General features: G+C 49.6%; 2 protein-coding genes across 4 annotated transcripts; one reads left to right on the top strand and one right to left on the bottom strand.

Annotated features, from left to right (window-relative positions):
* Positions 1 to 346: 346 nt before the first annotated feature.
* Positions 347 to 21532, bottom strand: LOC122373311 (DNA-directed RNA polymerase III subunit RPC2-like). Of its 3 annotated transcripts, XM_043351252.1 has the most exons (25): positions 20631 to 20701; positions 20417 to 20492; positions 18924 to 19078; positions 18574 to 18729; positions 17173 to 17317; positions 16726 to 16893; positions 16133 to 16290; positions 15832 to 15946; positions 15042 to 15227; positions 14588 to 14701; positions 14118 to 14246; positions 13416 to 13650; positions 12970 to 13123; positions 11600 to 11774; positions 10678 to 10695; positions 10486 to 10594; positions 7053 to 7212; positions 5894 to 5992; positions 5525 to 5639; positions 3957 to 4075; positions 3420 to 3571; positions 2014 to 2178; positions 1536 to 1666; positions 917 to 1170; positions 347 to 659 (listed from the first exon to the last, which is right to left on the bottom strand). In XM_043351252.1, the coding sequence occupies exons 2-25, from the start codon at positions 20477 to 20479 to the stop codon at positions 530 to 532; spliced, it is 3405 nt and encodes a 1134-aa protein (XP_043207187.1). In that variant the 5' UTR covers positions 20480 to 20492; positions 20631 to 20701; the 3' UTR covers positions 347 to 529. The 3 variants fall into 3 exon arrangements, with proteins under 3 accessions (XP_043207187.1, XP_043207185.1, XP_043207186.1); XM_043351250.1 differs by lacking the exons at positions 10678 to 10695; positions 20631 to 20701 and adding an exon at positions 21372 to 21532 and having other exon boundaries at positions 10486 to 10612; XM_043351251.1 differs by lacking the exon at positions 10678 to 10695 and having other exon boundaries at positions 10486 to 10612; positions 20631 to 20721.
* A 404-nt stretch (positions 21533 to 21936) lies between these two features.
* On the top strand, positions 21937 to 27073 carry LOC122373312 (60S ribosomal protein L13a-like). Its single transcript, XM_043351253.1, has 6 exons — positions 21937 to 22082; positions 22852 to 22982; positions 23991 to 24100; positions 25256 to 25401; positions 25799 to 25921; positions 26960 to 27073. Exons 1-6 carry the CDS (start codon positions 22065 to 22067, stop codon positions 27044 to 27046), a joined length of 615 nt encoding a protein of 204 aa, XP_043207188.1. The 5' UTR covers positions 21937 to 22064; the 3' UTR covers positions 27047 to 27073.
* The last annotated feature ends 449 nt before the right edge of the window (positions 27074 to 27522 follow it).

Here is a 27522-nt window from a genome sequence, read left to right as displayed (position 1 = left end):
GTTTAGCACTGTGCTGCACCGCCACTATCCAGCATAAGCTGTCTTGGGCCGAGATTCAAAAGTCAACAGTATGCTGACAAGACGGTACCCCGGCCCTAGGACTATCCCAGAATAAATAAGTGTATACAGTATTGGGTTTAAGGAGATTCGGCCTTTTCGTCATCTTAGATCAGGCCGAAACGGTTCGGCTATCGAGACATTGGCGTTTTTTCTCCTCCCCCTACAGCATGGACCGAGAAATTACTAAAGTAAACTGGAAAATCGTCCCAAAGTGTGTAGATACGTGTAACCGATAACCTTCCAACCCACATAACGTTTTGGCTCCATCCAGTAGCAAATGCCGATGTTATTGTCATGTCCAGCGCACCCGGCCGTGCGCGGGGTACGTTGGCGTGTATTGACCGGTACACAATACTCGTATATCACAAAACTACCAGCTCAGACTGGTAGGACCAACAGCGCTCGCCCATAAACAGCATCTCAAACGGCAGTGCACCCGGGTAGCCCAGCCACCCACCCACCTTCCCGCTCACTCCCAGTACTTCTTCAGCTTGATCTTGGGGAACACGTTCATGGACTGCAGCTCCTGGAAGAGCAGTTTGCAGGCGTACGGTATCCTGATGGAGGACACCGCGCCGCTCGACTGGCAGAAGTGGCACCTGAGGACAAGATGGGGTCGGTGTGAGACGAACGACGGGTCATAGCTCAAGCGCTCACATAAACATGATAGGATGCCATTTCATTGCCGTATTTTCCATCTCCTAGCTCCTCATTTCTACTGTCCCTAAAAATATCCTTTCCAGGCACGCAGCGACGCTGCTTGAACACACTGGGCATAATCTCTTTAAGACACATTTCCAATGCAGCGGAACATTGCCAATGCCAAAAGAGCACTACCGAAGCACAAAGCACTTACCATCCTGAGTAGCCGAGCGAGCCGCACGTGTTGCAGACGTCCACGGCGAAGGCATCTGAGGAGATCATCAGCCTCTCCAGCAGCAGCATGGAGGCGCCGTAGGCCACCAGACAGTCACGCTCCATCTCCCCCAGACGGAGGCCGCCCTCGCGCGAGCGTCCCTCGGTTGGCTGGCGAGTCAGCACGGCACGTGGACCGCGGGCACGAGCGTGCATCTTGTCCAGCACCATGTGCTTCAGCTTCTGGTAGTAGATCTGAGACGTAGAGAGACGCAGGTCAGACGGGACTCTGACGTAGCGAGCGGCGGGTAGATAGGTAGGTACCCTGGATTGAAAATGGCGTTAAAAGTGGCGCTTTAGAAGCTTAAGTCTGGTCTAATGTGAAAATGACACAAAAAGTATCAAAGGCAAAAAAGAGTACATTCAACACTGCATATGGAAAAGTAAATTTCTAGAAAGAAACGATGGAGGGAGAAACCGAATAAAATTTTTCTTCAGCAGCGTGCCACCGGCGAATCCCGGCATATCGGCCGGACATCCCTCTACGGTCCACCAACCAGTCCAGTATACGCAGCCCCCTCCCAAGTCCTGTCCACTGCCCCAGGCGATCCGCAACTGACCGGTCCGAAGTAGATGTAGCCGGTGAGCGTCTCTCCCGTGATGCCGGACGTCATCACCTGCTTGCCCTGGTAGTTGTAGCCAAAACGGACCAGCGTCTCGCTGACGTCCTTCACACGAGAGCCGCCGAACGCTGCGGGACGAAAGGTCGGAGTCAGAGCCAGAAGTCACATGGGCGGGTCAAGTGTCTTGGTCCCCGGTATCAACAGAGTGGGTGACCAGCAGCATAATGACCATTCACCGGTATTCTTGCACACCACACACTCAGCAAACGCTTCTGGTTCGACCCAATTACTTGCCATTCTATTCCCTCTTCACCTTCAATTCGTTAACAGTTCTGTGAACTGTTACTTATATGTTCCCAAGTTAATATATCACATTCCTTTGCTCACCGCGGACCCACACACTCTACTCCGCTATCTATCCTTCCCAGTGACTCCGCACACCCAAACGGACCCGACTCCACTATCACCCACTCACCGGTTCCGTAGTGGTGTTTGCCCTCCATCAGTCCCGCCTTCCCCGCCAGCAGCTCCATCAGCTTGCCGACCGTCATACGCGATGGGTAGCCGTGAGGGTTCATCACCATGTCCGGACAAATACCCTGGTCCGAGAACGGCATGTCCTCCTGGTCCACGATCAGACCTGAGGCCAGACAGTGCAGGCGGTGAAGATATGCCGAGAAAGGCGTGTTCTGTTAGACTCAGCTTCTTTGGTTAACCCGTTTTTGGGTGTTAATCGTTGAGGAAAAATTAAAAGCATTAGTAAGGTATGTACATTAGTTAGTAAGCCTCATCGTTGGATGCTGCTCGTCGAGGAAAAATTAATAGCATTTCTTAAGTTAATTGTTAGTAAAATAATAACAGGACCTCCCTGAGCCGTGGCCGGGAAAGGTAGGGCCGGATGCTGGCAGCGGAGGACCAGCTGCTGCCAGCACTGCCAGCCCAGAACAGCAAAAATAAATTGCTAGCTACAAAATAATGAAAAATGTTACGTAGGTAAGTTACGACACCGTTTACCCGTGATTTATTTTTGACGACTATGCAAACGACAGCCACACAGCGTATCTCCTTTGTTCAGCATGGTTCAGTTCGCAATGTTTCATGGCTGAGGTTCAGTTCATCCACCTCCCCCTGCCGAGCCGTTTGGCAGCGGCCGTGTTTCAGTGGAGCACATACAGGGAGCCGAGGACAGCTAGGACGGCACGCAGCGCCGTGACCAATCATCAGGGGTAGGACGGGAGGCGCAGAGCGTCCCCGGTGCGCCATGGGCCGTCTGCGGTGCGCCAGAGAATGGTCTGGCGTGCGGCCAGCGCCGGTCGGCCGGTCGCCGCCGGCGCCGAGGCCATCGGGCGCCGGTCGGCTGGGCGGCGTCCATCATTGTCACACCGGCCGTAGGGGGGAGGGAGGGGCGCCCGGTGACGGTCACATTCCACAGAGGGTACCGGCGCGCCGCCCAAACCGACGCCAGGGGATAGTGGAGACCGACACAGGCCAACGCCCTTCAGACGCTGGTCAGAGGATGGCAGGCAATAGTGGCAATAGTTACCGGTCAGGGTTGGTCAGGGTTAGGGCCATCGGTCAGTGGGTAGGGTCGCCTTGCTGGTCACCAATCGGAGTCACCAGTCAGGGTTAAATGCCACCCTCGCCGGTCATGGTCACCACTGCTTTACCAACAGGCTCCCGAAATTAAGTCGATTACATAGGTCAGAGGGTACAAATGCCACCAACACTACATACAAAGCACTCCGGCTTAGTAGGTACCCAACTTTCAATGTAAAAATAACTATCCGGCTGCTCAGCAAAACGTCAAGTAAATTTAAAAAACACAAACATTTTGGATTATGGTCAAAAAGTCGCTACGAGGTACGCGCCCCCTGAACGCACCTGTGACTCCCTTCTGGCCGTGTCGACTGCTGAACTTGTCTCCCAGCTCCGGCCGACGCGTCTGGCGCAGCAGCAGCTTGATGAGGAACGCCTCCTCCGTGTTGGACGAGATCATCACCTTCTCGATGTGAGACGGCACCGGGCCCTTGTAGCTGGAGAAGAGGTGGGTCAAACGAAGGTCATGTCACTGCTAAGCATCATATAGTACACCATACATCATATCAGGTGCCACACCTAAAACAGGTGAGCTCAAGAGCCATAAAGCCCGACAGTCTGGGAAGAACAGGTAGCCACAGCGAAACAACTGTAAGGAGGAACTGATTGCTTTATTGTTTTGTCTGAGTCCTCTCAAGTCAGCAAACATAGCCAAAAGAGCAAACAGACGAGTTTACCAGTCCGGTCCGCTGCCAAAGTATTTTGGCAAAGCGACTATCTAAACATACCGAAAAGCGATCCATTAGTAATTTGTCACAGAATAAAGCGAGGAGACAGGCCGGCGCGGTCCCGGCCAGCGCCCTGGTTCGTAGCGGCACTTACGTGATCGGGACGTCTCGGTACTCTGGTGCCTGGCGCGGCGCGCCGGCAGGAGCGTTCAGCGGGTTCATCGTGATGGTCGGCATCGACTTGTTCACCAGCACCTGCTTGTTCTCCACGATCTGACGGAGAGAGACAGCGGAGGAGCGTTAGAGGGGCGGGAGATGAGTAAAATAAACAGCCAGTTGAGCCGAATGATGGCATCTTTTTCATCCTTATCTAGAAACCAAACACCGAAGGCCGATGGTAACAAGGCTGTGCATGATTTACCTCTTAACCCTATTCCTGGCGGGCTCCGCCGGGACAAGAAACTGGCGGGGGGGGGGGGGGCCGATTCGGCCCCCCCCCCCCTGAGATCTCGAGAACGAAGCAAGATAGCGACAAACGGTAAACGGCATCGGATACGCACGGTCAAGATCTACAATTTTTACTAAGGTCATTTTCAGGTCAGGTCAAAGATGACGTCACAGGGGTCGAAAAAGTCAAAATGGCGGCGCTAGATATGGAGAGAGTTTTTCTCGAATAACTTTCGAATTAGTCAAGATAGGAACAAACTAAGGGCATCATCGTGATCCTCTCGTCAATCCGCATCGAATGATATATATGTTGACCTCGCAAGGTCAAGGTCAAAGGTTGACCTCAGGTCACGTGACCTCGAGGTCATCATGTATATCATTCGATGCGTCTTGACGAGCTGAACACAATGAGACCATCCACGCGTCTGTATCTTGTTCCTGTACGGAGTTATTGGCCAAAAACCTTTGGTGACTTTTGATGACGTCACATGACCTCACAGCTGCCCAACAGCAAAACAGACCTCAAGGTAGTGAAGGTTGATCGTATATGAAGTCATGTATGGTATATGGGGCCATTCCGACCCGTTTTAGTGGTAAAAACAGGGAGTTGATTTTTCCCCCATTGACTTATAATGGGGAGGTCGCGAAACTGACCTGACCTTAGGTCACCGATATCAAAATTCCGAGATATACAAATTGCACATACTGGTACCCTAACTAAAGCCTGAAGAGAAGAAATTGATCGGTCAAAAACTCTAGCTCTGGCGTGATTGCAAACTTTTCTGAGGTAGGGTCACCAAACCGCCTCTGGTGACCTGACCTGAGGTCAGATCAACTCAAAATTTTCAGACATGTTGCGTAGAAGCCTTTTAGGAAAAGTCAGAAAATTTGAGCTTCCTAGCTCAACGCGTTTGGGAGAAATAACCAAAAAACCTCAGGGGGGGGGGGCTCCTGAGGCCCCCCCCCCGCCAGGAATAGGGTTAAGGGATGTCGAAAACTATACTGGGGCGTGGTCACCTCGTTATTGGACTCCTCAGTAACAGCGTTTATGCCCGTTTTTCTCTCGGGGCTGAGGCATACCTATAATGCATTTTAAATTTCCTGGAGTGGAACTCCGTTCCACTGTGGAACTCCATGAGTGTGGAACTCCATGAGTGTGGAACTCCAATTCCATGAGTATCTCTCCTGTGCCTGAATTCCGCCCAACTCACCTCTCCCGGCGCGGTGATACCGTCCAACTCACCTCTCCCGGCGCGGTGATACCGTCCCACTCACCTCCCCCGGAGCAGTGATACCGTCGGCGTCCAGCGCCCGGTGTCTCCAGATGGGCTCCTTGGTGACGGCGTCCACCAGCGGGCCCTGCACTCGGTCGTGCGTCTGATTGGCGTACCTGGCGACGGTAAACAGAGTGGTTAAGTGTACTTTACTTTAAACCACAACAGGTGCTCCAGTCAGAAGGCAGGCTGCGATAGTACGACGAATCAAGTCTCTCGATGTGTTCCTTGGTTCGCAAGGTCAGCACATCGGCGGGGATCAGCATTCATAATAATGCCTTGTGTCGGCTGTCAAAATGAGCAGTGTCGAGAATGCAGTGTAATGTATGTCTTCGCATGCACGGCACTCGCTCTCAGTCTCAATGCTCACCGTTTGAGGGTACACTTGGCGTTTCTGTAGACCAGGCAGCGGCCGTAGCCGCGGTCCAGTGACGCCTTGTTCAGGATCAGAGCGTCCTCAATGTCGTACCTGCAAACGGAAGTATCCATGAGTATCATCAGTATCCAGAAAGTCGACATAACGCTTGAAGAAGTACATGATGTAAATTCCGATGGCACAGGGCAACGTAAAATAGTCAAGTGCGTAACAGACAGATAGACACAATGATGGACGAATGGACGGACGGGGTGACGAAGCCACATATAAGGAAAAACGGAAGGACAGACAGAACCAATTATACCGGGTGGCCCAGAAAAAACGTTCCCAACTTTAAATCAATATTTCTCAGAAAGCGATAATGATACAACATTACAACTTCCAATAGCCAATGCGGCATACATTTTCAGTAAATGGTATGATTTTTATGTTATTCGGTCAATTACTTTTTAAATGGTTCGTGTTTCTAGCATGCCATGTAAAAATTACTTCTTTTTTTTTGCTCAGATGTTTACTGGTGAGTGAACGGGCCACTTCCATCTCGGCACCACGGCCTGCAGCCATGACTGCTACTGGCAACTAGTCTCATTGATGGTTCAGGCCTCAGGGTGACACATTCCCTCTAGCTTTTTTCCTTATTCGGTCAATTTACTGTTTGATCTTCTTAAAGGGAGGGCGATCAGCAGTAACCCATGCACCGTGCCACTCCTGCTCGAAACAGGACTTGTTAAAACAAATGGCATCCATTACCACTATTTTGGCTCAGTATTTGAATATTTGGCACATAAGTGGGACAAAAATATTTAAAATAATAGCACACGTGCTGGTTTCATTCACGTGTTCTATTTTTCCATTCTTTTTTCTAACATGGTACGTCTAAGCTAATCATTACTGCCGTTCAACATCGGCAAAAAAAAAGCAAAAACGTCTTACTGAATTCAACATAAGATTGCTGGCTTGAAAATGATGTTACAGTGTTATAATTTGACATACCAATGCGCAAAGAAGTGACGCAACCTTGATGAAAATTTTGGCTCGTTATTTGCACTCGAATTTGAGATATAGGCCTCCAAAGTTCGGAACGTTTTTTTTTTTTGGCCACCCGGTATAGACAAACGAACGGACGAACAAAGGGACGAAGTCTGTCACCCACCCGCTGTAGCTCATCACTGCGACAATGGCGTTCTGGCCGGCCGGCAGCTGCTCGAAGTTGATGAGCTCGATCGTCTTGGACTTGACCATGGGCTTCTGCGGGTACACTAGGTTGTACATGAGCGTGTCTATCCGGTTCCGCTGGTTCCACGCGATGGTGCCTGCCGACAAGAGATGGAATCATAACATTGTTCGATGTCGGCATCAGCCTAGACTTCCATCGTGGAACATGATTATTGATTATTTTCGTCGAGTGTAAATAATATCGTTTCAGATATACTCGTATGTGCCGAACCTGAGCGCTGAGGAGGTAGCTGGGAAGATAGAGGATGGAGGTGGAGGATCAATTGAGAGCAGCCGCGTTGTGTGAATGACACGATTGAATACACTGGCTCCTCCGAACACTTTTTATTTTAAATGTTAAATTTTATCTTTAATTTTAACGATTCTTAACTTCATCCTAAAATCAAGCCCATCCCGTAGCCAGGCGCGTAACCACGAGTCTGAAGTTACTGGGGACCACATGGAAGGCCGCGAAGACCAAATATAATATTTCAGGATCAGCCTTCGCCCGAGTGTGTGGGGGGAGATGGTGGGGGGCGTTTTTGGCCACACCGGCCTTTTTTTTTTGTTGCGCGTGTAAGCACAACCGCGGCGCGCACCGACACAGGTAAACATGACACACTGAACCGGAAAATTGCACCTGTGACCCCTTCTATGCCTCTGAGATCATCTCAGGTCATGAAACATCTCCAGCAGTTTTTTACCATTACTTTAGGTAGAAACATGTTAGAGCGCAAACACCATGGATGTGTTCAACTCAACAATACCAATTGCATGACATGCAACATGACCTTTTCCTTCCATGCGTCTCGACGAGACCAACGCGATGCCGGTAAAATCAGCGCCATGCTATTTTTGAGTCAAAAGTTATGATACAAAAACCTTTCCCGCAAAACGCCAACCTGGAAGCTAAACCGTTGACCTTAGGTCAAAACTGAGAACATTGCTCAGAAAGGTCTTTGAAAAAACTATCGAATGCGCTTTCCCGCAGCACTGCAGCTCTATTGGTTCCTGACGTATGCGCCAATTTGTGAAAAGTTGTCAAAATTGGGAATAAAGTTTGTGAAAATTTTACCTTTGGTGACCTCCAGTGACCTGAGCGATGACTTGATCAAAAATGACATAGGTAATTCTGAAAGATACTGTAGCGAGCTATCTGCTGCTTCTTACCGCGTCTTTCTAGCTTGCTTAGGGAATCTGGTGTGGCCAAAAAGCCCCCCCCCCCCACCATGGCTAAGTTGGTTACTTGAGAGGCCCACCCGGGCGCTGGCTAAACAAAACATCCAGTTTTGTTTTCCGTTGACTACATATTACTCTTCACGCCGATTTAGAGACAATATTTGGCTATTCAAGCAAATTGAGGTCGTCGGTTTTACTGGGGACGGTCCCCAGTAACCCAAAAGTTACTGGGGACCGGTCCCCAGTGTCCCCAGTGGTGGTTACGCGCCTGCCCGTAGCTCAGTCGGTAGAGCGCTGGACTCATCGTGGTGAGATCACGCGTTCCCGGTTATAACAGTCCGGGTTCGAAGCGCGACGGGCGTTCGACATTTATGGGCCTCCTGACGGGTATGGCTGCCGTTGGTGGCAGGCCGTAGCCAGGCGAATTCATAAAGGGGATCGACCGTGCGGCTATGTGCGCACGCTCAACTTTGGACTCCAAATTCTGCATAGAACCGGAATTGCGCGATCGGAGGGTAGAGGGCAGGGTCAACGCAACAAGCTTCGTTTAGCGGGGGCTCTATCCTTGTGAATCCTTCCATTCAAAGACTTCAGACTATTTTTTTTTAATCCAACGAACGATTACATGTTTACAAAACCATTAAAATGAGCAAAACCTGGTGTGAGGTGAATTAGGTGCTTCAGTAATGTCTAACCATCATTACATGAATACTACGAATGCACACAGAACACTAGAACAGCCCACATGCCTTTTGCCAGCCGCTTTCGAGCAGAACGACAATTTGGGACGTGGCGACGAGAATGAGTATGAAAATGAGATAGGAGTGGGCCAACGGCTGGGGAAAATCGAGCGGACATGATCTACAATGAAACATGGTCTTTGGTTTTCCGCACATATAATTACCACCGATGATTGGGATGTCTACAATCATACATCCGCGATGGCTACATTTATAACTCTCTAGGCACCCAGATAAACCAAAATTGATCAATGTGTAATATGTGGTTTCAGATAACTCAATAAGCTTTCCAGTATCGATGGTCTACGATACTTGTGTTGCGGAATTGCGTTTGCCTCTGCGAGACATCGGTCAGATATAGATAATCTGAATATTTCAAAAGACGGGTTTCATTAAGTAATGTTATCAAAGAAAAAAGACGCTACGCTAAGCTTGCTGCACACAGAGGTCCTGGCCTCTACAATCTGATCGCTAGATTCCCTGTTACATTACAGAATTCAGAGCCAGACTGCTGCATCCACCGCCCACCAAGCGGCGAGCAAGAGGCACTCACTGGCAGCCCACTCAACATCCGACGAGCGTCCTAAATGGTCCGCGATAAGCCTAAATGAGCCGGATAGCGGGCGACACGACCCGTCTGATGAGAGCTCTGGAGCGCGCATTGTCGCCCTACGGCCGGTGATGGCGGCCGTCGGTGTCAGAACGGGCCGCGGCGCGGCGCGGTGTAATATTAGCCGCGACTGTCAATTGGGTGCCGACAGCCGGCGACTCATCCGCTGGCCCCAGGCCACACGGATGACGAATGACAAGGTCAGCAGGCGGTCAATCTGACCGGCCAGATGACAGCCGAGTAGGCGGTCCGTATGAGAGGCGCGCCTGAGACGGACGGGCTGCGACTGTGACGGGGTATGAATGCGACGGGCTGCGACGGTCCAACTGACAGACGGCTAGATTAAGATAGTTGGTCCAAGTCTGAGACCGACAGCCTGACTGACCAAACATACAATCATAGACTCCTTGATATGTAGCGGTCTATGATCCAGCCCAGACGGTCCATCCCACCCGCGGGCGGAATGCCGGCTCATGGGCAATTCGTCCAACTCGAGTACTCACTGACTCACGGACAGTTCTTCAAACTCACCAACGGTCCGTCCTTAAATACGCCTGCCCAACTAAAGAACAGTCCAACTCACACGCCTTGTTCGATCGAGACGGGCAATTCAACTGACACTAAATTTCAGCAATCAGCATTGTATAGCTAGAGCGCTCTGACACAATCAATTAGTGTCGTCCGGGGGAAGAACACAAGGTGCTGGTGACCCCAAACCCTGCCCAGACTCAGTCTCCCGCCCTCCTCAAGCACACAAAACCCATCCCCAAATAGTCCCCTAATTGAGTCCCCTAGCTAGGACGTCCTCATGTGGCCAACCCATCGCGCGGCGCAACACTCACCCATGGCCTGTTTTCCCATGGCGCACTGGTAGGTGTTTCGAGGACTCTGGTTGTGGTGTGGGTACGGGATCAGTCCAGCGCACACTCCTAGCAGCGTGAACGGTTCGACCTCGAGGTGGGTAGTGGCCTGTGGGTGACACAGAGATAGACACCGGCTGAGATAGACAGACGCATGCACCCAGCCGGTTCCACTTCCAGATGGGTGGTGGCCTGTGGGTTACACAGAGATAGACACCGGCTTAGATAGACAGACGCATGCACCCAGCAGGGTGAACGGTTCCTTCTCCAGATGGGTGGTGACCTGTGCCCTGTGCACACACGAGAGTCGAGTCATAGATACATGCAGATCGGAGAAGGAATGTGTCGTCCCTTGTCGTCACATTGAACATTTTAAGGCAGACGGAGACGGAAACGAGAGGGAACGAGAGAGAGAGAGAGAGAGAGAGAGAGAGAGAGAGAGAGAGAGAGAGAGAGAGAGAGAGAGAGAGAGAGAGAGAGAGAGAGAGAGAAATATAAAGAGAGAGTGAGATAGGGAGAGGGAGAGAGAGAGAGAGTGTGTGAGAGAGAGAGAGAGAGAGAGAGAGAGAGAGAGAGAGAGAGAGAGAGAGAGAGAGAGAGAGAGAGAGAGAGAGAGAGAGAGAGAGAGAGAGAGAGAGAGAGAGAGACTCACGTACACCAGGCGGACCAGTAAGATAGACGATGAGCTGTCAACAGGCGCTCGACTGGCAAAAACAGCACTAAAACTCCATTCTGCACTCGTTGGATTGTTGATAGAGAAAATATGGCGGCGATTCAACATCACAGGAGTGATGATAACGGAAAAGCATTGTAAACAAACACATAAAACGGGCCGTCAAAGTTGACGAGCGCGACATGGGAAACAAACAATCGATCAGCACAATCTGCCGCCGCCCCAGCGCCTGCTCTTAAAACCGGTCAGGGCGTGGACGAGCCCTTAGACGAACCCAAACTTCCAGAGTAAAAGGCGATAAAGGGGTTGTGCGAACGACTTCCTAGACGTTTACCAGTTGACATTTGATCTTGTCTCACACTCGTAAATCCTCGTCAAGCCAAACGCAGAGCCGCAGAACCGCAGCAGCCGCGCCCTACTTACCGGTGTGATGTCCTTCTCGTACAGCGCGATGTTGCTGTCGTTCTCCTCGTTCACGTCCAGGTACTCGACGAGGCCGTCGTGCAGGAAGTCCTGAAAGGTGCGCAGGCCGCGCGCCAGTTCCTCCATGTGGGCGGCCGTCACACGCGGGCGGCACCGCTCCACGATGATGTAAGGCCTGCGAGAGGAGGGGCAGGATGAGTCAAGCGGCAGTCTAGATCGGTAGGACAAACATACAGACAGCGATGGACGGACCTATCAATGCATTAGTCGAAGTGGGAGCATTAAAGGTAGTGTGCCAGCTTTCTTGGACCGTATGGAGTTAATGGCCCAGATAAGGAGAACCGGATTTTTAGAACTTATCCATACCTTCAAAACTCATGGAAACGTCTTAAATTCTTCAAATTTTGAGTACCCCAGTGCGAAATTCGCCCCGACGGGTTGTCGGTCGTACCCCAACCACATTTCACACCACTATGAACAATAAATGCACACACTGAAATCGCTATTACCGATATGCTCATCCAATCAAGTTTCGATAAACCCGTTCATCATCATCTCCTGCGGTTTCGAACACGCCTGTTAGGTGGCTTCTGATGCTCGTCGAGGTCGGAATTTCCAAATACGCGTGGTGCGTCGGGCCGCGCGCTCTGACTTCGGCCAAGAAAAATGCGTCAGCTGATCATTGTCATTTCTGCCACTTGCGTGTGGTGAAATGGGGTCATAACTTATAAGACGGCTTTTTCATATGAATTATTTTACATAAAATCATATTTCAAACCATAAATAATGTTCGACAGCCAAATAAAAGAAACAATACCAATACGGGCTTACAGTTTAAGGCTCGACATTGTGTTGTCTACGATTAGACAGCTGATAACTCATTCCCGTACGTCGTATGGTCGTAACACTATAATGACCTTTGCTTATTGTCACAAGTGCGCCGCATTCGCGATTGTTGCCCGACGCCTGTTTGCAGGTGAGCCCACTACAGTTGTTATACATATCTAAAAACCGAAAAACTTTTAGGCGAAAAAGGCACTATTCCAGGCCCATTTTTGATTTTTTTGCGATATTAGGTAAAAACAGAAGCTTCTTATCCTAGGAAAAATAAAATGGGAAATCTTTCAAAGGTGGCACACTACCTTTAACCAGCAAAGGCGTCCGTGGGAAAATCACTAGCCAGCATGGCTTATTGCTGCGAGAAGTCAACGACCAACAGGTTATTGTTGCGGAAAAGTCACCGACCTAGAGTCAGCCGTGGGGAAGTCACTAAACTTAAACTCAACAGTTAAGGGGAGTCACTAGCCAGCCAGGCTCTGTTTTGGGGAGCTCACTGACCTACGGAGCCGCCCACGAGACAAGTCACTGACCTACAGAGCCGGCCGCCGTCCGAGCTGACGTAGACGCAGCGGTGCTTGTGGCTGGGGTAGATGGAGACGAAGCCGGATAGCAGGCCGCTGCGCCGCAGCAGCCGGAACGTCGTGATCAGACGGCGGTAGTTGCGCGTCACGCCCAGAATGTTACCTCGAACACACAGGTGTTACGCGGGTCACATATCGTGCAACGGCACCGGGATATTACCCTAAATTCGCCTGTACAGTATAAAGGCGAACCATGTTCACAAAATTACCAGCGAAGCCAGACAGCACCCGACCTACCGGATTAAAAGACACCGGTTCAGCGGAAATGCTTAAAACGTAGTAGACGAACAATGATAGCAAAACAGCCCGATCTATGATCATTCTATCAGTCTGGTAGCGTCGATGGGACCATCACAATTGGGGACAGAGCAGTGCATAACGCCAGTCTGACCTACCGTTGAGGAAGACGATGTAGACGGACTTGTGGCTGAGCTCCTCGCCGCAGAGGAAGTTGATATCCTCCACCCCGATGTTGAAGGCGGCGCGGATGATAGGCGTGTCGTCGGCCTCGGTGGTGATGTGGGTCATCAGCGCCAGGTTCTTCACCAGACCGCAGGACTCACCCTCAGGCGTGTCCGACGGGCACAGCATACCCCACTGGGAGGGCTGGAGCGAGCGGGGACCGCTCACCTGGCCGGGACAAGGGAGGTTAGAGGGGAGACAGAAAGGGAGGGACAGAGGTAATGGGAGGCAAGGACAGAGTCCTCGCGACCTGCGCGCACTGGGCACGGAGATAGGGAAAACAGTAGCCATTTATTGGTACTTTAGGAAGAGCAGATAAATAAGGTCATTTTGCGCCGATACATGGACGACAGTCACATTATCAAAATGAATGAAGAGGGTATTTAGGCGACTGGTAGCACTAGCACATTTACGCATTGCCGATTATGGAGATATTTCACCGTAACCTATTGTTCATCCCCTCGATCGCAGACAATTTTTCTACTTCACAAACATGGGAACCACGCTAAGTTTTTTTTTTTTTACCGAAAAATGGTCTGCTAATCGTACAACTGCAGCTAAAGCCAACTTAGCAACCAAACAGTCAGTTCCAGCAGCGGCTGCTGCGACAGAAGGGCAGTTCACACTTTACCTACCTTTCTGGTCCTCTCGAACTGTGAGTTGACCCGGGTCATCATGCCCAAACAGGAGATGTACGAAAGACGAGACAGCACCTGGGTCACGCCGTGGCGCTCCATCTTGAACCGCTTGATGATCCAGTTACCCTGAAAATAAGCCGCCGCAAGACGTGAACACACACAGGGGGACAGACTTCAGAATATCGGACGGTCGGACGCTGCTTAGCTGTGGCAGTCCGTGAAAAATAACACGTCAGGCTACTCAAAAACAGGATCAGACGTGCACCCGCACAACCAGCACTGCCCAATTTAAGCTGGTTTCAGAGACCACAAATGCCCACTGCCCAGCTCAGACCAAGTCAGTTTCCAGGGGCACACCGACTCTCGGACGAAGCCGGTGCACAGAGGGATGGGACAAAGATCAGACCGTCGTGGTAAATAGGAGTCTCATAAATCCGGAGGCAGAAGTTCGACATTTAACTACTCACCGACGAGATGGCCTGCTCCAGTCCGTAGCTGATCTGGTCCTGTCGCATGTGCTTCACCACGTCAAACTGGGCTGCCTTCACCTTCGGGATGTTCTTGTCGGCGATCATCTTCAGCTGTAAGATCGGAGGAATGGATTATCACTCGGCAGGAATCACTGGCGTGAGCATATGGAACCGGTAGACCTTTTCCAGCTCAGGATATGGATGCGCCCTCGTACCCTATCTGGCGGAGTCCAGGGTGTTTGGTCATGCTCTTGAAAACCGAGCACAGTGCGCAAATTCACCACCTCGAGGAGAAACTTGATCACACTAATGACCTCCCATACGCCAATCACGCACACCCACAGTCATAGCTATCCCCTCCTCACATCAGTTGCGTCATCTCACGATTCTCTACACACTTGCACGTCGTTTCTCGCACACATCCTGACACTCGACAGTTGCGTACTCTCACCTCCCAGTTGAACTTTTTGAACAGGTCCTCGAACAGCAGCGAGACGAGCGACCCAGCCAGCTCCATACGCTTGTTGCCGTAGTAGTCCCTGTCGTCAATGACCTTTTCGTCGGCCTGTGCCTCGATCACACGCCGCACCATCAGCGCCAGGTAGAACGCCTTCATCTTGAAGTTGTAGTTCTCCACCTGGCCGATAAGTGTCAGGGGCTGTCACACAGGCTTGCCGATCGGCAACTAATATCCAAACACAGCGCTGAAGACAGCAAGCTCTGACTGCCTATGTAAGTTCCTACAGGTCATACCCAACTTCACCACCGTTCCGTGCTTCTATCCTCAGGATACTGAAATCCTTCTCCTCCACGCCACAACCCCCCTCCGGGCTGGACAGGCAACTTTATCTCATGCGGGCTGCTCCCTTGGAGCGGCACCGCTGCTCCCGAGGGAGCGCACCCCGTAGCTGGGTGCAGTGAGTGCCTTGGGGCTGGGTGGCCTGTCCTCTGGACGGGCTCAGCCCCGGCGACTCACTAGGGTGCCTGCCCAGACCAATGTCTCCCCCTAATTCCTATCATCCTTCCGGCTCTGCAATGGTCTTGTCAGACCGAAAGGGCTTAACCCTAACCCAACTGCCAACAAAACAAACAAATACCCAACTTACGTGAATGCATAATGGTACCACAAGACCACGCGGATGCTTAAAACACGCCTGCCCTCAGCGGTTACCTGAGCCAATCCCTCATGTGCAAGGCAACTGATTTATATCGATCTACTTTTACGCATTCTGAGTACGTACCGGCACGTGAGCGAGGATGGTGGTGGCCAGCATGTGCCGGACCTCGTCCGCTGGCGTCTTCTTCTGGCCGAAGCTGCCCATGTACATCTTCTGCACCAGCTTGCTGCCCATGAACCTGTGGAAGAACAGCGAGAGAGACGGGTGGCGTGCTCAGACTCTACCGGTGCCGAATGTTGGTAAATAAGCAAATCAAAGGGTTCATGACAATTCAGAGCTGATAATGCGATAATAACAGAGTATCAAAGACAAACTGCACCTCGCATCTGAAGCACGACATTAGCCAGCATCCCAAATGTCTCACTTGAGCGCCTGCATCTGCGTGAAGACCTGAGCACGGTGGCACTCCTCCATGGTGGAGGCCAGTGAGGTCATGATGCTGCTCTCGGTGCCGACCATCTGCACGATCTCCTGGTCGGACTCGATACCCATCGCCTTGAACACGATCGACACGGGAATCACCTGCGCAAAAACGGGGATGGACGAGGAGAGAACGTCGTCAGTTGCTGCAGAGAGCGCCACCGGCAGGGTAGAATATGTCCTGATCCAACGGGTGGGTAGATTACCGTCGCAAAAGGTTGATGACGTCAATCCAAAGTTTAATAACGTCACCGCTTCGTTGAGTGACGCCATCAGGCCACGGGAACCAGTGATTCTGATTATTGCTACAATTTTAGGAAGATCGCACTAAATAAACTTTAATCAAAAATGCCGTGACTCGTGTGGAAACGAGTCATGGCATTATCAGTCTTATAGCGACAAAATATGGACCGTGTTGTTAGGAAGTCATATCCTACATAGCTTTCACTTTCTGGACGGCTGGCTCTGCTGCTGCTAGGCCCACGTAAATCATTTTGACCTTTAGTCCGGGTCACCACAGCCTTTTCCGATACTCACGTCTTTGAAGGTGTTGTGCTTCAGGTAGTATTTGCCGCGCTTGAAGATGAGGTTGGTGCGCGACTTTTTCTCGTGCGTGCTGCTGGTGACCTGGCACTGCACCTGGCCCTTGCTGTCCTGCTCGACAATCATACGGTTCTTGCTGAGCTGCTCCTGAATCAGTACCACCTGTAATAGTCGGCGGCATCGGTTACTCGAGAAATCACACGACGACCCTGAGTACACAACACATATTTGCGGGTGAGCGTAAAAGGCACCTGTTTTGCCCGGGGACAACATACTAATTCTATGATGCAATTCGTAGAAGTAAGATGCCTCGTACTGCATAAAAAAGGACGGACAGACAAAAACGACGGTAAATCCGACCTACAGTCTTCGTTGTGCGGACTCTTATGCCACCCGCCGGGCTGGGCACTGGGAGCCTGAATGCTCGTCGCTCCACCTCACCTTTTCGGTGCCCCGGACGACAAAGTAGCCGCCCGGGTCGTGCGGACACTCGTCCAGTCTCGCCAGCTCGGCGTGCGACTTTCCGGCCAGCACGCAGTTGGAGCTCCGCAGCATGATGGGCATTCGGCCGATCGGCAGACCGTTTCTGAGAACAAATACAATGATCAATGCAAGGTCAGAGGCGAGGTGACAGTGAAAGGGATGAGGGTAGGTGGAAAACGAGGATGGCGAGGCGATACATTACAAAGGAGGCTTAACCCTCGCCGGCACAGGCCATTTTGAGTCCTTCGACAGCACAAGGGGGGGTTGGTACGACCCCCCCCCCTCGCGTTTGGCCCCTGATCGAGCTAGAGCTTCGCGGAAAAACGAGCGTGTTGCCCGTCACGAGAGGAAGCCGATGATACCCAATTTTAAGGTCCTAGGTCGTCGGGTGACCTTCCAGGTCAGGTCAATGACCCGAAAACCGGGAAAATCGGGACCTGTTAGAAAGTCGTAAAAAGTGGCTGCTATGTGGTTTTCCGGGGTGCTGATCACGAATATCGTGTTAGTTTTGATCAGAGATGATGTCTTTAAGCATTTAGACCAGGTCGGGTCAGGTCAGGTCAGGTCAACCGGTAGGGGTTGTGACGGGTATTCGTAATACGTGTCAACCGCCTCGGACAGCTTCGTAACATGTTACGAAGGCACCAAAACTACTTCGTAAATGTTCAAATGGTTGCTAAATTCGAATTCAGCTCCAAAAACTAGCCTAGAAACATGTAAAACTCGAAAAAGTGAACCGAGGTCACCCGAGGTCACCAAAGGTCAATGACCTGACCTGACCTTCAGGTGACCTTGACACCCACCCTAATGCATGGGAACAACATCAAATCACATGTTTGAACGTTTGAAACCACGAAAAGCTTGCAAACGCGCGGCTAATGCGAGCCGACATGCGCCGAACCGCGATTTCGGCCAAACATGGTCACAGAAAAGAGGTCACAGGTCAAAGGTCATTGGGTTCAGGGTCATGAAATTTTCAGGGTTTCAGGGTGTAAAATTGATCAATGCGAGGGTACTGAAAGTTTCGTCGCGATCGGCCGCTTTTTACGCGAGTTATTCGCGAAAAACCTTAGGGGGGGTTGCATCAACCCCCCCCCCCCCCTGTGCCGGCGAGGGTTAAGACCAGCACAAGTTAAACAATTATGTCCTACACAAAAACGACATATTTTCACTTGTTATGCTGAAGAAAACACGAAAGCCGGTGAACGGCAATCACGGAATAGCATCCAGCTCATCGGCAGCCAAACCCAATGGCTATGCGTCTACCTACCTATTTTACCGAGATAAAAGTCCTACTGATAAACTGAGGAACATACGTGAAGAGAGCAAAAGGATACGCAGAGCTTGGAGCCCACTCACCGGACGACGCGCTGGTTGCCGCGCGTGTACTCGATGTCCACGGTGACTGTGGCCGAGTAGGTGATGTCGCGCAGACGGCACTCGTGCGGAGACGTCGGGCGACTCATGTTGAATCCCTCCTCCACGTCCGGCACGCCCACGTGCACGTTCAAGTACCTGCGTTGGCAACGGCAGTAGGCTAAGTCAGTAAGCGTATCTTTTATTTCTGTTATTAGCGAAAGCAACAAATACATCTGTTTACCATTTGGAGATAAACAGTTGAAAATATCAGGGAGTCCATTTTATGTAGCTACATTTCTACAGAAAATGATCAAAATGTAGCAATGTCATGCAGTAAAAATGAAGCTTACTTGACATAGAAGCTGGGGTCAGCATCACTGACAACTCTGTCATTGGCTTTGACAATGTTTTTGATGTCAGTGTTGATGAAGTAGTTGAATGAATCGATGTGCTGCTTGACCAGTCCTTTTGTCTGCAGAAACGCAGGCAACAGCTTCCATTTGTCCTGAAACAGATGACTGTCTGATGAGGACATAATGAGACACCCAATAAAAGATGAGGCACAATTCACAACCAATACTAACACATTCCACCTACCTTTTCAGAAGCTGATCAGCTAATTCAGCACAATTTGCAAATTCGGCACACGGGTGAACGAAGATAGTTTGGTGCAAACGGAAGCATTAAGAAATTTTGGCGCAATACAGCGAGATTTTACCATAGCTGTAATGGAAATTTGGTGACCGTCTTGCACTGAATTCAGCATATGTGAAACTACGCCACACGTGCAAAAAAAAAATCCATTCAATGCTGCCACCACGGAAGACATAATCAGTATAACATGTTTTTCGGTCAGGAATTTTGCCGGATGCTGCGGAAAAAATTGCGCAATCTGCTCGTTATGCCCGACATATTGATGGTATGGTTACGAGCGAGCGAGCGCAGCGAGCAAGGGAGTCTTTTCAATATAACGGGAAAATCTCAGTATGAGCGACCATGCCCGGCCCGGCCTGTAACGCTTTTGAGAGGCTTATATCTCAGCAACCGCTGGACCGATTGGCCTGCAGTCTTTTTTGCTGGGTAGCCCCATCCCTTCTACCCCGTAATTGACTACTTTTGATACATCTCAGTGACCGTCGTGGCACGTGCCACGTGAAAAGTCAAGGGTGTTCAAGCTGTTTTGCAAAAGTAGTGATTTTGAGAGGCTCATATCTCAGCAGCCGCTTGGGCGATGACTAGCGGTAATTTTTGTAGGGTAGCAGGCAGCAGCATCCCTTCTACCAAAAATAGGATACTCTCGATGCATGTGGGTCACCCCCAGTGCACGTGCAAAATTCAACAATAAGAGGTGTCAAATTTGTTCCCATTTTAATAACTCTGTAATTGCTGGGGCGATTTCGCTGAAAGTTGGCATACAAGTAGGCACCCACCAGGCAATGCATTCCCATGTGTTGCAGTTAAGGTGCTACTGCACGTGCGCACGTGCAGGGGGCGCTTCCAGATCTCGAGAACGGCTGGGCTGATTGCACTAAAATTTGGTACACGGTTGGGGACCAGTTAGTAGGGTGCCGTGCAAAAGTCAGTTTGGACCCCGTTTGCACGTGCGCACGTGCAGAATGCCGCTTCCAGATCTCAGGAACGGCTGGGCCGATTGCGTTCAAATTTGGTACACCGCTAGCAACCAGTTAGAAGGGTGCTTTGCGCAAGCCCGTTGGAAGTACCTTCTCGCCCTTCCGCACGTGCAGCCTGCAGGGTTATCTCGCTCGCTCGTTCTTCGCCCAAAAGGCGTTTTACTGGTAATATGGATTTTTCTGTCTGAAAGTTATGCTCCTACACTACGTACCTCCACAGCTTTAATCGGCTCGGCAAGCTTGCTTAGTCCTCCACCCCAAGCGCTTTCTCCCATCTTCACTGCTTCACTGCAAAGACAGAATAAGGATAAACCTTCAAACACTTTAGATAGTCAAAAGAATTCACCACGGTGCACCGATCACAATATATAAATGCTCAAGATCATAATAATAATAATAAAAATGTGCGCAATGTGCGGTACCTACCCAGAAACATGTTCTATGGCCTGATAAAAACACTACCCAGAAATTGGTCCTTCGCAAATTGTTCTGTTCTAGAACGAATAGTCCAAGGCCCTATATACCAGGTAGGGTCGTCCGGCGATTCTACCTTTTCGTGACGTCAGCTCGTGACGTCATTTGGAGTCAAGTCTCGAAGCCCCGTTCAATCCCCATATAAATGAGCGATTTTCGAAGCACTGTAGAATGAAGTCTGCACAAGATATATCAAACCTAAGTATCTTATCTGAAAGAGCAGACAATTTTCTACAAGTTATCTATTACGTGTTTTTCGCTAAATCTTTTGCTTTTTTCACAAAAGCGTAAAATGTCCCCCCATGTCTCCGCAGCCTCCCTGCCGCCGGCCGCCGCGCGGTCGCGGTAGTGTAGTGGTTAGCGTGCCCGCGCAGTATTCCAAAGGTCCCGAGTTCGAATCTATGCGGTGCGGAACTTTAATTGCAATTCCAAGCTGAATATACGCACATCCATAATAAATTATTATTCGTATAGCTAAACTGTCACCAAGCTATCCATATAAATTGACTTCACCCAAAATATCGGCAAGATTCTATTAAAATATAAATTCAAATATGGCGGCTTGGACTGCCGCGTGCGTTAGGCTCCGCCCATAGCTCCGCCCACATGCGTGACGTCATTCGTGTTAGTGGACACGCAGAGAGATAGGGGACGACATGGGCCTGGAATAGTCTGATCAAGGAAAATGGGTACCTGTTTCTGTTGACGTCTTTTAGGTGCCGTTGCCATGCAACTTGTTCAGAGTGCTGTTCACGGGCACCTGCGGTAGCTGCGGTAGCTGCGGCTCGGCGGTCAGCCGGGTAATGACGTCACAGAAAGTGGGATGGGGCGGGTGGTGTGACGTCATACGGCTGCGGCCGGCTGCGGTCGCCTGCGTCTCCTGCGGTCGAAACGATCCGACCGCAGCGGCCGCAGGAGCCATTTGTCATGCAAAGTGGCGCGGCAGTTGCGCATTCGTGTAACTTGGGCGGAAAATTGACACGGCCGCCTCAGACGAACGCGTGATGACGTGCGCACAAGTGGGCGGGACTTACAGCCTGCGATCTACCGCAGCTACCGCAGTTACCGCAGGTGCCCGTGAACAGCACTCAGGAAAAGTCGCAAACTTCTTTATCGAACAAAATATTGTTGCTTTCGTTCCGCACCTTTTCGTATTTACTGCGCAGAATATGTAGACTTTGACATGTGCTATGTTTGAGCCTTTTTTTCGAGTGAATCAGATTCAAATAAATTTTGACAAATTATTTCATTGAAATAGTATGTTCTTTGAATTTTCGTTGAAAAGTAAATGCAAAACATGTCCGGAAAAGTGAAAATAAAAAATATATTTTGCAAAGACAGTGCTGTAAAAAGACGTTCGCGTAAACTTCCTTTCCCCAACTCGACATGTCGGAGAGGAAGCGGGTATGTGTGTTTGGACACAATTTAGACGGGTTTTAGGTCCAAGGCATCATATTTTGCTCATCTTGGGTTCACCTATCAATAATGTCCTGAAACTTTGTCGCTTATTCATTGTTGCATTAGATAAATCATTACCTACGACTTTTGCGGCCAATCCTGCGCAGGCCATTGAACGCGTGCAAGTTCTAATTGATGTGAGCATTGCACATGTAAATGCCTTAATTTCATAATTATTAATATTTTTACATTTACCTCTTCCTGCTTTGATTTCGCTGCTGTCGCACTGCCATGCATAGTACATAGGCACAGCTTGAAGCAGGTATTTTGAAATCCAAGATTTTCATTTTTTCATTATTAAAAGGGATATTATTAATTTACAACCAGGTTGTAATGCAATGTCTCATCAACTTCAGACATTCCAACATGCCCACTGTTGTACAGTCTGGTAAATGTGAACATGGAGTCAGGCAAGGCAAGGGATGAGGTAGAAAGTAGGTAAGGTAGGTAAAAACAGAGTAGGTAAAAACAATTTAACATGACTTAATAAGACCTAGCCTACTTAACAGCCTATCAACGTATAACCTACATACCTACAACCTACCACTCAGACTTTATCTTCACATATAAAGTCTTGGCAAGTTTTTAGTCACTTGCGGCCTAAATGCTCAAAGCATTCAATGATCAAATGTTAGTCTGTAATCCTATAAAGTTCATTTGGTCTCCCTACCAAAATGCTGAGTGGCTAATATTACATGAATGCATGTTGTTTCAGGCTATTGTGGTGGATGGCTCAGGCCACCTCCTCGGCCGCCTCGGCGCGGTGGTGGCCAAGGCTCTCCTCAATGGAGACAAGGTTGTGGTCCTGAAATGTGAAGAAATCAACATCTCTGGATCATTCTTCAGGTATGGTATTAAATATAAGATAAGTTCATGGGCAGGTTCCTAACATTTGACTCTTGGCAATTTAAATTTTGCAAAGTTGTTGGGGTAATCAGTTGTCTTCCAGTGAGGACTGAGGTAGGTGCCCAAGGTTTCATGCTGGAAGTATGTTTTGGTTTATGATAATGTGAAGACTGCCAGAATGGTTGTTATACAGCTATGTGCAAGTATCTACTACCTAGTCTATACAGGCCGGGTTTCTAGTGGCAAACAATTTTTTTTTTTTTTTTTTGCTTTGAAGACTGCTTGGTTCATGTGAATTGATTGTCTTTGGGAGTACTTGGATCATCATCATTGAATTCACCATTTGTTTCCTGAAAACTTTTATTTTGAAGGTTGCAAGCATGAAGGGTTTTGAGCAAGGAAATGCTAGTTATAGTCTGTTCCATATCAAGCTTGCAGTTGGAGTTTCTTCGGCAGATCGCTCCTCCGCTCCTTCGGCTGCAAACTTGAAACGGAACAGAGTATAGTAATGTTATTTGATATTTATTGAGCATGAATTTCTTTATTGGGCTTTTAAAAGAAATGTTTGGTAATAATACCGGAGATATTCAGATAATTAACAAATTTATGTTTTTCCTTCTTGATAGATCAACATGTAGGCTTTGTTGCTTAGTTAACTTAGAGTAGCAGAGCAGGATTAACAACTGTTGCATTCCTAGCTGTTGCATCCAATAATTAATAACCCTGGTTAAAAAGTCTTGATTTGAGTCATTGAACTACATATGCTTTGTTGAGCTATGTTACCTTTAGGCTGTCCTGGGCCCTGTTTCACCGGTGATAGCAGAACGCTGCTTTTACACGTGTCAAATTGGGTTTCCATGGAAACATCAACAGGCCCATTGCTCCAACACTATCGCAAGTGTGACGTCAGCTCGCGCAATTTGAAAGCAGCGTGGTAGCAGCGTCCCGTGAAACACCGCCCTGGAGCAACAAAATCAAAATAGTTAAATCATGCGTCATGTGTTTCAGGAACAAGATGAAGTACATGGAGTACCTCAGGAAGCGGTGCAACGTGAACCCGGCCCGTGGTCCCTTCCACTTCCGTGCGCCCAGCATGATGCTGCGTCGCGTCATCAGAGGTGAGTTGACCTCGCCTAACATTTTGCAAGATTTTCCTGCGTTCGTAAGAGCCGTTTTTCACGTGGAATTTTCACGCCTCACGAATTCCTCGGCTGGAAATTCCACTGGAAAAACGGCTCATATGAACGCAGGCTTAGTCTCCTTTTTCTTCAGATTGTTGTCGGAAGAAGCTCTTAGGGGTGAAGGTGGTTGGTCCTGACTAAAGTAAAAGCCTGGTGGGGTGGTTGTCTATGTACCACTTACGGAATGTTTTATTCAGGATTGTATGCATACTCTCACACCTCTGGTCTTGGCTTGCTGGAGACACACTCAGCCATGTAACTAGTGTTTTGACCTTGTATTTTGTTTTCACCAGGTCATGAATCATGACTCATGATAGCATGAAGTTCTATGCAGATACTAGATAGTCACTTGAAAACTTGTATTATTGCCAGTGATAGACAATGCATTGTTGAGGATTGTCCTGAGGACTGTTCACGGGCACCGCACACTGCTGTGTGCGGTGTGTGCAGCAGGCGTGGGTGTAGGGGATGGGAAGCCGGTATGTCACACGGCTGCGTGCGGTGGACCGCACACAGCTAACGCTGTGGCCAGTCCCGACCGGCCACAGCGGTTTGTGTGTGCGGTGACGGAAGGCTGACGTAGGGACGCGATGGGCGGAGCTTGGAGCCTGTGTACGGTCCTACCGCACACAGGACCCGTTAACAGTCCTCTGAATAAAATACCATCAACGTTATTAATTGTGCTTTTGGATGTGTGATTCACTACTCCACTGGTTTGTGGTTCGTGTAGTGTGCACATTATGTCGACATTCACTGCTGCTCATAGATTACTGTGCTCAGCTGTGCTTTTTAAAATATGTGCTATACAAACACTTCCCATTGCAACTCATCCTCTCAAGCTGTCCCGAGGATGATACTACGGGAAGTTACAATCGATGGTCTGTTTTTATCACTGTTCGGTGTGACAACGGCCTGTTCTATATCGCCGTTATTTCTCCTCGTTGTTGTTCAAATCATACTACCAGTATGCACTCGTTACTTTGCGCTAACAGATGACATAAACAAATAATCGCCGTCGTCCATTAACCTGCAACGTCGTGGCCAGTCATACCATTTGCTCGTCTGGTCTGACTTGGGTACGTTTGACCGCAGGGATGCTGCCGCACAAGACCCGCCGCGGCGGCACTGCCATGCTCAACCTGCGCTGCGTGGAGGGCGTGCCCCGCGAGTACCAGAAGCTGCGCCGCATGGTCGTGCCGTCTGCCATGCGCAAGATGCGCCTCCGCCCCGGACGCCCGGTACGGTCCCCCATTCCGCTCATTTGGGTAGCTTTTCGTAGATCTGCACATTATGTCGACATTCACGGCTGCTCATGGACTATTGTGTTCAGCTGTGCTTTTTTTAAACATGTGCTATATGAAGACTTCCCATTGCAACTCATCCTCTCAAGCTGTCCCGAGGATGATACTACGGGAAGTTACAGACCACGACATGTGTCGCCAATTTATGATCCATTTAAGTGTTGTGCTACGTTCAAGTTTTTCGTGTATAGATATCACACTGCCCATGAATTGATGTTTGTCAACCAACTCTCTCCGCGTATTCATGTGTCGATGGCATGGCCACAAGATGGCCGGCCCGTATAATTATTGCCCTGCCCCGTTCCATAACGCCGTCGATGTGCCGTGTCTGCAGTACTGTGAGCTGGGCCGTCTGGGACACGAGGTCGGCTGGAAGTACCAGGACGTCGTCAAGACCCTGGAGGCGCGGCGCCGTGTCCGTGACCGGCTCTACGCCAAGAAGATGGCCGGCCAGAAGGTCAGTATTGCCGACTGTCGCGAGCTAAACGGTCTGGTAGGGAGGAGGCAGTCATGTTGTATGTATTTGATTTTCACAAATAGCTGTTATCCATGACGTGTTTCGTCGGGACATGAGTAGCTTACTGACTCGTGATCTCCTTTAAATGCTGCCTCCCATCGTCTTTCTCATGCTCAAAGAATTCTGAGGTAATGTTGGGGTTTCCATCTACAATAATATTGCACATTAGCACGCAGTTCTTCAAGCAGTTCTTGTTTCACTTCTGGCATGCAGACTGAAAGCACATTAAGAGGGACATGTCCTTATTATGATTGGAAAATGACCAATCATTCTGTTTGACAGATTAAAATGCCAATGTACCTATATAAAGTGGATTTGTCTTGCTTGTTCTTTGAGTATTACGAGAACGTAATGAAGTAGCGCTTTATTTAATGACACCAGAACATATTCGGGGCACGATATTGGGGTTGAGTAATTCAGGCTTTCAAGCTCCTCACTGGTTTGGTTACTTGGTAGATGCATGTCCCCGTCACTTCGAGGCATTCGCACGATTACTAGCTTGTTTTGTAGTTGTTTGTTTTATCTGGCCCAATCTTGCACCACAGCCAACCAGCCACCAATAATTTTGCGTATAGCCTATGTATTGCTGAGATTGTCCCGAATATTTTACACCAGTAGTTAATTTTCATTGTGGTATGTTTGGGATATCCTGTCCCGAGCATGCCACTGGTTTATGGCATGCCATGCACATCTTGTCGACAATCGCAGCTGTCCATGCATTATTGCGTTCAGCTGTGCTTTTTCAAACATGTGCTAAATGAACACTTTCCATTGCAACTCATCCTCTCAAGCTGTCCCGAGGATGATACTACGGGAAGTTACAGTCATTGTCTTCTTATTAGGAGTCCCGCCGAATGGCACTGATCGGTCTATTGTTGATGCACATAAGCTGCCGCCAGCATATACTTCAGAACAGGCGTCGTATTCAGACGCCCATCATGCCTTCGTCTCTAATTATTGTTGTGTTTTCTATTTCAGGCGGTGAAGGCGCGCGCACTGAGGCAGGTCTCCAAACAGCTCGCCCCCATCGAGAAGGAGATGGCGTCCCTTGGATGCGTGGTTTAATTTGAACAATACATGCGCATCACGTCAGTCATGGTGTTTCTCATTCAGGTGGGACGTCGGACGAATCCGAGCAAATCAGCGTTCGTACATGAGGGTATGGGTACAGGAACTGTCCTGTTGGCTAACGTTATGGGCAGCAGGGGACAAAAATGAACCCATTTAATGGTCATTCGGGCGAGGACGGACGTTAGAATGGTACTACACTCACTCAACAGCCGGGCATGCCTGATGCACTGCGCTAGCGCTACCTGCCGGAGATGAGTAGCTGCTTGGCGGTGCAGCGCATATCAGGGCGCGTTATATAGTGGTGACATCTGTCGGCGGGAGCATAAACCACTGCTTTCTAGGCCGCATACCGGGAGTGGGACTTCACGTTACTATTTGACAAACACAAGATGAAGTAAAAAGCGCAGCGACGATCCGGGGGACGTGTCTGAACGAAGGGGAAATGTTCAAAAGTGGGGTTAGAGTGTGTG

The sequence above is a fragment of the Amphibalanus amphitrite genome, unplaced genomic scaffold (genome assembly GCF_019059575.1).
Source record: "Amphibalanus amphitrite isolate SeventyFive unplaced genomic scaffold, NRLGWU_Aamphi_draft 001476F_arrow, whole genome shotgun sequence".
Taxonomy (NCBI): domain Eukaryota; kingdom Metazoa; phylum Arthropoda; class Thecostraca; order Balanomorpha; family Balanidae; genus Amphibalanus; species Amphibalanus amphitrite.
The sequence above is the reverse complement of the archived record's forward strand: the minus strand, read 5'-3'. Positions and strand labels throughout refer to the sequence as shown.